Here is a 9,628-nt window from a genome sequence, read left to right as displayed (position 1 = left end):
TAATGAAATTAATATAAAACATCAATTTGTAAATGCACCAGTGTGCAGGCATTTTTAGTGTTTTATACTGTACATAAGACAAGATACAGTAAAAACATGAACAAAGAAACAAAGTAAAACAAACTGACAAATACAATAAAACAAATGTACAAATGAAATGAAATAAACAGTGCTTTCATTTTTCCATGAAGGTCTACTAACATTACTGTTCAGGTAAGTAATTACAAGTAATTCAGTATTATAAGTAAGTTAAGTAATTACATTATTATTGCATATAAAAACAGCTGGCGACTCTGGTGAGACAGAATTTGCAAGACAATGTATCTATAGCAATAATAAATGTATGTGTTTTCTTAATTTCTCCAGTACCGATAGCAGAACCGTTAACGTCAGAGCTTATCGATACTCAGGTCTTTCATAATTTAGCCCCGGGACCGATTAAATACCGGGTTTCGGTACCCATCCCTAGCAGAGACATTTCAAGAGCACGGTCAAGCTGTTTTGAAAATGTATGGGCTCCAAGAGAGCGCTGCAGAAAAAACACTTGCCTCCAGACGCGTTTCTAAACACTTTGGCAGAAAAGTACCACACTTAATGACAACAGAGTGAAAACACAATAAATGCAGGTAAAGTGTAATGAGGTGAGGGACGTGATTCACACGTGCCACAGACAGCGGGCTCTGGCTCAGCCCAGCAATAAACCAGTCTTTCTGTATTAAGACAGATGGAAAAACTTGAGGGATAAAAAGTTCTCAAAGTCAACTAGGGAGACATCAAACTATGCACTGTTGATGCAAGGGCTCCATTAATACAGACCAAAGGAGTCAGCATCAAGAATTAAGGCCCGTTCATACACCAAGGATGATAACTATAATGATAACTACAAAGTTTTAACAATCATTCTAATTCTATAAGAATAGGGAAGTCAACACTCCAGCTGTAATAATAACAATACAGAAAAACGATACCACTGAAATCAATTTCATAACGATTTTTTCCTGCTGATGAACACTTGACAGCCAATCAGAAAGAATCCACCTGAGTTTAAAGAGTTTGAGCAATTAATGTGGCAGATGGAACAAATGTAGCTCATGCTTATACCAACAAAAAGAATGTTACCATGCATTTATGTGGACGCTAATGCAGTTAGCGTTATAGTTATCGTTCTTGGTGTGAATGAACCCTTAGTCAGTAATGGCAAGTTACTGCTTGACAGTAATTATACACACTTTAAGTTTAATTACTTCTAGCTTTTAATATAAGAGGCCTCCTTGATTATCAGCGAATCTAAAGTTATTAAAAAATTAAGAAAATATAACGTTAAAAAAGCATTCAGAAAGATATAATACTAGTGTCTGTTATGCACTAAAAATCAGCAGCAGACTGCTGAGAAAGTCATTTGTGGAATGCACTATTCATAGAAAAGCACCCCAACTCACCTCAAAATATAAATAAGGTTTTAAAGTCTGGCTGTAGTTAATAATGGATGAGCAGCCTTCTCTATATTACCAGTTTGGGTCATACAGCATTTAGTCTGTTACACTTACACAAAGTACCCAAAAGCGGCCCAAGATGGACTTTGAGCTACAAAGCAAAAACTCTCTCCAATGAATTTCAGTCTGAAAACAACTGCCAGCCTTATTCATACAGAAGACATTTAGCTAAACGCAACAATCATACTTCTCAATGTGGATTTTCACCTCTAATCTTTAATATTTTGTTACATTCTTTCTTACTGCTATGCTGAATGAAATGAGTGTATACAGGTGTGTTTCTGAGTCACAGGACAGTTTATTGTGGTTTAATATTACATGATCAATGATCTTACTTAACGTCTGAAAACAATTTTAGACTTGTTGTAGACAAGTTATTGTTAGTTTACATAACTGCATGAAGTGCATGTGTCATTATTTTGGGGGATTGCTACATGGTGTTTCTGCAGTAACTCTTTATAGAAACGTGTAACATCATGGACATTGTAAGGGCATTTTTCAAAAGGGAGCCAAACATTTTTAGCCTTATACATACAGTATGCACTTGTTCCCAGCATGCACTTGATTGTTAAACGTTACTGTGGTGACTTACAGGTAATATGTGAAAGCGCTGAGGCCGGTGGGGACGGTGGTCAGTCCTCGTCCAGAGCAGTCCGCTCCTCCGTCCTCATCGCAGCGGCACAGCGGAGAGCATGTGGCCGGAGTGGACTGTCCCTCTCCCGCAGCAACAGCACAACACCAAAACCCCAGCATAAGCATCCGGACGGCCAGCAATGCCATTATTCTCCTCCTCCTTTCGACCCAAAAGACCCTCGAAGCAAATGCGTGGTGTTTGGTTCGCCAGCAAACCGAGGTGTTGATAGTTCCTTAAACAAGTACGATATCAGACTCTCGGAAGACTTAGAATTCGCTGGGCTAAAATTTAGACGTGATGTGGGCGAGTTAACGGACTAAAATTAAGCTACAACATGTTTTATTGTTGATAGTGCCCCAAAAGAAACGTTAAGCTACCTGCTTTTCTTTCAGTTTTGATCGGTGTAAATAAGTGCTCTTACCTAATGCCCGCGAACGATAAGCAGATCGGGCCAGTCAACGGTCATTCTGCGCGGAGTCTCGAGCCTCACACCTCCAAAAACACACCAAATAAACACCTTTAGCTTGGATTCCCGCGTCTAAACAAACAGGGCTCCAGATTTCCCTGATTCGCTAAGCGCCCGCTCCCAGAAAATCACTCACAAAACCGCGACGAAACACGGCGCTTACAACAGTATTTTTTTCACTCTCTCTCTCTCTCTGATTTGTTTCCTGTAGAAAACACGGTTGCCTCCTCCTCCTCCTCCCCCTCTCTCTCCCTCTCTCCCTCTCTCTCTCTCTCGCTCGCTCTCTATCTCTTTCTCTGCAGGACAGCCAGTGAGGTGCTGAATATGTTAATACAGGCCTACATATTAATGATTATTCGACGTTAGCAGTATACTATGAAACTGAAGGCAGAAAACGTATGACTAAAATATTCAAAAGCTTTATTTACATACGGTGGCAAGAAACAGATAATGGAATAATAATTTTAAAAAAAATTCACACAGAATAGCAGATGAAAAATATTGCCATGTTGGACATAATTAAAGTTGTCCTCTGTGAATCAATAAAACTACAAACCCTTTATTAAAAGCTCTTTATTCACCAGTAGAATTGTGGAAAAAAAGACTTGAAGTCATTCAAAAGAGATAATCTGGAAAAGAGTACAAAATCTGAGTAGGCCTATTTGTATATATACTCTAAATATAGGCCTTATTTGTTAAATTTCAGAAAGTTACCATCCTAAGGTAGGCTAGTTAAACCAAAACACATAAAAGAAAAAGAAAAAAGGCTGTATACAAACACACGCAGTTACACAGTTCAGCTGAGAACAGAGTATAGTTAATTGAACATTTTTAGAAATCATGTTTCAGATGAACATGTTCATAAATCATTTTCATAAATCATGTGTTTCAGATGAACATTTTCATAAATCATGTGTTTCAGATGGACATAAATCATGTGTTTATTATGCATTTGGCATAGCCTATGCGTTTATCCAAAGGGACTTACATTACATTCAAGATACATTTGATCAGTGCTTGCTTTCCCTGGGAATCAAAGCCATGACCTTGATATTGCTAGTGCCACGCTCTATACTGTTTGAGCTACAGAAAGAAAAGATGCACATAACACTAGCCTGCATAGAGTGAAAAAAACACATAACTTCACCACACATCCACAAAGCGGTATCATAATAGGACTAGTTTTCAGGAGCAAACCTGAGTACAAAAGTTAGAGCATGTGTATACTTATAAAAATAGAGAAAAATGAGAAAGATTATAACATTTTAAGATATAATAATAATAATAATTCAAAGCCTTATGTGTAGTGTAAACATTAAAAATAAAGTTGCTTTGAAAGAGCTTTAAAATATCAGAGGGAACAGATGCAGAATCTGTAATTCAGTGAAATAAGAAGGGTCTAAATACTTTTGCAAGGTATTGTTTATTTAAAACCAATTTGCAGATATTTACAGTAATATTTCACAGCTTGGACTCTCCAAAGTTTAGACTTCTAAGTCTTATTTGAAAAGGCCAAGAGAATACAATATACACTCCACCCATTCTGCCTGCATATTAGTGCAAACTGTCTGTGATAACATAAGAGAAAACTGTCTTAGTCTGCCAATACTCCTGTTTTTCTCAGCTTTATAAGCCATTATAAAGTTTTCAGAAATGTCTGCACAGCTACACACATTGCTGCACCACCCATGGGATTACATGGCACTGACTCATAAACTAAAGAGGGTACAAGGAGAGAGACAGAGGGAAAAAAAATGTTTCATGTTTTGGCCAGAGTGCGTGTGTAAGTTCTTCCATGTTACCTCCTCGATACAAGCTCTACTCCACTGACATAAGGTTTATCTGAAATCACTAAAGCTTGCTAGATATTTTTCCAGACTGTAGCTCTTTATCTTATCTGCCAAATGCTACGCCTCACACCATTATCATTCTATTGCATTTGACTATGTTATTTTGCAGTGTTTTTATCACAATTTCTGTTATGCCCAGATACCTACAGGGACAGATTTTTCCATGGAGCTGCATTTAACATTAAGTTGACCAAAAGTAAACTACAAATGGTCTGAACTGGCACGCCTCTCAGGATAAAATTAAATCTTCCCATACAGTTAACACTGTAAACCTTATGACATTACCCTGGCAAATTAATGTTTTGTTTTTAGTATGTTGTTATGATGTTCTTCTGATTTAGTCGCTAATAGAGGTATGTCTGCTTTGGGTATGTGAATAATTATAAGGTATGTTGAATTCATATGCTCTGTATGTCAGCATCCACCATTAAGTTTGCATGTTTGGGAAACAGATGAGCACTGAAGCTCCTCCAGCTCCTGTGTCAAAACCTCTCATCAGTTTCTTTAATTGATTGTGTGAGTATGGAAATATGGAAATAATTGATCAGTAATACTGTCATTTTGATGCAGGGGTTTGATCTGATTGTTGGTGTAGCAGCAGCGGTCTCAGTTCCCAAGCGCAGGAAGGGTCCACGAGGCAATGAGTTTTCATGCAAATACAATTTGCATTAGCAAAAGTGACAACTGACCAGTGAAAAGGCACTTGTGCAACCTGTTGTGATAGATGGCCCAAAGAGGAAATGACATGGGTGAGAGCACATTTGAATGGCACATATCAAGATCCCACGGCAAATAGACAGTGACTATCAAAACAGGGTTATCAAAGCTGTGAATGAGGAGAGGGAGATAGCCTATAGACCACAAAATACAATATCACCTATTGTTATAATGATTTTTTATTTAAAAAAAAGAAAACTGATAATGTGGGGAAAAACAAAAAGACTGAATCTGATTTAGTAACAGACAGAGATATGATTTTAAATAAATAATGAGATTCCTTGTTCAAAATTAAATGAGAAAATTTGAGATCAATTTAACAGTACTACATTTGGCAGTATATGACCATCAGTTTTGTCATAATTTTAAGAGCTCAATGTTTTTTTTTTTAAATGATTAAACAATACATGACATTACATTGTACAAATACATTAAAACAAGTCATAAATGTGTTGTGGCAAGAAACCCAAACACTGTAGTTCTGTGGTGTTAAAAGATGTAACCAATAATCACCAAAGATCATCCAGAACTAGCAAACAGCAAAGGCCTACAGAAATGACAGTTTCTTCAAAACGACCATGTTGCACACAATCTTAGACAGTATGTGGAATTATAAAATACAAATATTTACTGTTATTCATGAAAAAAAACATATTTTTTTCATAATGAGCAATACCTCAAACTCATTAAATGGGTTAAATGTAGGCTATTTAAATTAAATTAAGTAAAATCTCTTCAATCATATAATAGCTGAAAACCTACTTCTGTCCTGACTATTATTCAGATTTTATAATATTATATAAATTATGAAGATGATTAGTAAACAAGAGTCAACATTTATATTTATTAATTAAGCAGGCATTTTTATCCAATGCAAAATATTGAGGAAAAATACACAATTCACAACACACCCACAATCACAATTCTAAATTTCAGAGAAAAAAAATTATAGCCTACAGTATAAGTGGAATGTGGAAAAAAATAGAGGAAACAAAAACAAAATGTTGACGTGTTGAAAGCAAAAGTAGGCTCAAACAAACGTCAAAAAATCATTTGACAGCCATTTTATGTTTAAAATTTAGCAAATGTGGAATTGCTCTGGCATGGTTTGCAACATTTCAACATTCGGATCGTATTCAAAATACGTGTAAGCTAAGAAACAGACGGGCTGGCTGAAAGTAATGTCACTGATCATTCCATCTAGCAAGCGAAAACTCGAGATCAGGTTATGAAGTGATCATTTACCGCCATCTCCCGTGTAAATTCGGAACTGCATGTTGGGACTGTACAGAAGTTTCATTCACCATTTAAGTGCAGCACAAGTGGAAACACTGACACTCAGTGGTATCGTAAGACAGGGCTTTTCAAACATTTAAATGCTAAAGACAACAGAAATATCAAATACCCCTTGCTTAACTAAAAAGGCAGTACCCTTAAACTATTGGTTATTATATTGTCATTGTATTAAAGCCAGAAGAAACCCAGATCGTCACAAGGCACAGCGGATGCCAACACAGCCACCTCATCACGTTCTACTGGCAAACTGTCTGGGCATTAACTATACCAAACCACAAACCACTACATGCTCTGCCCGTCAGGGCAACTACAAATTACAATGAATTTGTGGTTAGTTCAAAGTGCTGCCGTGTGCTACTGATCACAGACAGCGTACCGCCCATTATTAGAGTCAACCGCAAGACACTACGTCACTGAGACGCAAACTCACATCCAGTAGACACATTATAATGTGGCAATAGACATAATGTGCCGCGCACAGGACACACGCAAAAAATGAGTTGGGAAAGCCAATTGATTGAATTCTAGTAAATGCGAAATAATTGTAATGCTCGGGTTGTCGCGAGTTAGAACCGGTGAATGCGGTTTACAGGTTTCATAGAAAGAGAGTGACGTGAGCCAAACGAGTCGCTGTAGAAATCTAATTCTTTAATGGTTGCGGACGAAATAGCTCAACACAAGAGCCAACACAAACGCTATTACATGTGAAATAAAACGTCATATTTTAAAGAAGAGTGGCTTGATTAAGTGGTGGAAATAGCGGATTATGGGCACAGAACGGCAACAAAACTCCGAGACATTTACAGTCACACATGTGTAGTAGTGTGCAAACTCTACTACATAGGGATGTTTAGATAACTATAAGAATTTACATGTTCACTTTTTTTTAATTTTTTTTTATATATAGCTTACATATACTTGGCCTCAGTTTAAATGCTTCGGGTTGTTTTCTGTTCTGTTCTATTTGATTCGTTTCGATTCGATTTTATCAGTTAAAATTCTTCTGTTTATTTTTATATTATATTAGGCTATATTATTATAAAGAATTGAACTGTTTTGTGTGAGATTGAAAAAATAGAGTTTCTTGGTAACACAGCACTCTCAAAAAATGTTTTCTCATGTAACTTTAAACTCAGCATCATTTAGTTACATCAAGGGTCAAATCAAATATAAATAGCACATTAAAGTGAAACATTACACACTTTTTTGTGTGTGCCCTGTAGGCTACAGGTCTGGTATAAATAATGTTTTGCTCAGGTAGTTGAAATGTCCGCTCAATAGAGAAAAGTTTTGCTCAGCAAGAAAAAAAAATAGAGGGAACATTGGTGGCAAGAATACTAGAAGTCAAAACCACTGTCATCTAGCACTAAAAGCATGAACCAGCACACTGTCAATGACATAGCTGTTAAATTTAAAAGCATCTTAGTATCCTCCTGATAAATTTCTAAAAACTCATTTTAAAGGTGCACTAAGCAATTTTTGAAAAATGCTTTTGACCACTGTGTGGAGTCCCAAAACAAAGTCGCAGCCAATCAGCAGTAAGGGGTGTGTCTAGTAATGACAGGGAGAAGAGAGCGCTCAGAGTGCACAGGATGGATATTAGCTGATCAACTATATAGCGAGAGATGGCAGATAAAAAAGAGGAAAATTTCAGAGGAACAAAACATTAAAAAGAAGGATTACGATAGGCAAGAGGCAGGATCCGCGTAAATACTGGAGCAGCTTTCCAGCGGTGGAGAGAACTCAAGAAGCGGAGGTCAGATTTTGCTACCTCCCATATATTATTCTAATATGTTTTTATATTTATTTTATTGTCATATATATATACACAGTATATATACAGTATATATAATAGTTATCGATATATATTCATTATAAAACACTATTATAACAAGGTAATGTTTATTTTATTCTAATATATTTATTATATTTTACTGTCATCTCACACATCATGGATCTGCAGTAAGTATGTAAATGACAATTGAACAAAAGTAGAAGAAAGAAGCAGCATGGCGCACTTTTTCTTAGCGTTGGTTTCTATGGTGACCCGTCGATTCGTCATCCAGCATGATATTAATAAGGTGTGAGGCTTTATTAACATGTACACCTACCCCAACCCTAAAACTACCCTTACAGTAGGATAAATACAGTGTTGGTAGCATAATCTGTTAGGTAGCATTATTTGTCAGAACACCGGCAGGCATATGGCAGATCTACCATCGTTGCTGCCAGGGTTGTGTACGTACGTGTGGGCGGAGTTATCAAAATAGGGGCGAAGTCCTGTTGGGGTATGGGCGTGTTTGTTTTGGTGCTTTCAAATATCAACATCGTTTGGCAAAAATCGCTTAGTGCACCTTTAAGTATCTCTACATTATTTGCATATTTAAATTTTAGTGATCGTTTACTTCATCACAATGCATTTCAAAGCAAATTATCTTCCTAAAACAGTAGGCAAAAAGTTGATGAGCTACAACTTCTGAGGAGATTCTGAAGTGCCCATCCAAATTACAGTGAGGCCACAGGAGAGGATTTGTGAATGGCAGTGAAGTGACACAGCTGATGCTGGTTGGTCACATGCTAATTACAATATGACGAATATAGTAGCCTACATCCGGGGGGTATTCCAGAAAGCAGGATATGTGACATACCCGGGTATGTTCAAGGTTAAGTAAGCGGATAAACTCTGCTATATATAATTGTATTAATAGTTATCGATATATATTCATTATAAAACACTATTATAACAAGGTAATGTTTATTTTATTCTAATATATTTATTATATTTTACTGTCATCTCACACATCATGGATCTGCAGTAAGTATGTAAATGACAATTGAACAAAAGTAGAAGAAAGAAGCAGCATGGCGCACTTTTTCTTAGCGTTGGTTTCTATGGTGCCCCGTCGATTCGTCACTCTGTTGAGAATGTCTTGTGTGTTAACCGTGAACATACTCTGAGTTGACTGAACTTACTCCTGGACGCGTTTTTGGAACCAGCATACCTCAAGTAAGCAAGGTTTGGGTTAATCACCTGAGAGTTCAGGGCATATCTGACGGTAAGTTAACCTTGCTTTCTGGAATACACCCCCAAAATGCATTCATACTACACACAAAACATACTCTTTTAACAGTTGCGAAGTAAGTACTTATTCAAAAGAAGTACCTACTCAGA

The 9,628-nt window shown here is 36.8% G+C and overlaps 1 protein-coding gene across 1 annotated transcript in view; it reads right to left on the bottom strand.

The window, feature by feature from the left end:
* LOC107755070 (leucine-rich repeat-containing G-protein coupled receptor 4-like) overlaps positions 1 to 2,807 on the bottom strand; it is a 66,952-nt gene extending 64,145 nt beyond the window's left edge. Inside the window, exons 1-3 of the mRNA XM_016571722.1 lie at positions 2,730 to 2,807; positions 2,549 to 2,619; positions 2,086 to 2,359 (exon numbers count right to left, since the gene is read on the bottom strand). Of these exons, the coding sequence (XP_016427208.1) occupies positions 2,086 to 2,273 (188 nt within the window). The 5' untranslated portion in view covers positions 2,274 to 2,359; positions 2,549 to 2,619; positions 2,730 to 2,807. The remainder of the gene's footprint in view (positions 1 to 2,085; positions 2,360 to 2,548; positions 2,620 to 2,729) is intronic.
* Positions 2,808 to 9,628: the final 6,821 nt, after the last annotated feature.

Source organism: Sinocyclocheilus rhinocerous, unplaced genomic scaffold (genome assembly GCF_001515625.1).
Source record: "Sinocyclocheilus rhinocerous isolate Xijiao unplaced genomic scaffold, SAMN03320098_v1.1 scaffold591, whole genome shotgun sequence".
Lineage (NCBI taxonomy): Eukaryota > Metazoa > Chordata > Actinopteri > Cypriniformes > Cyprinidae > Sinocyclocheilus > Sinocyclocheilus rhinocerous.
The sequence above is the reverse complement of the archived record's forward strand: the minus strand, read 5'-3'. Positions and strand labels throughout refer to the sequence as shown.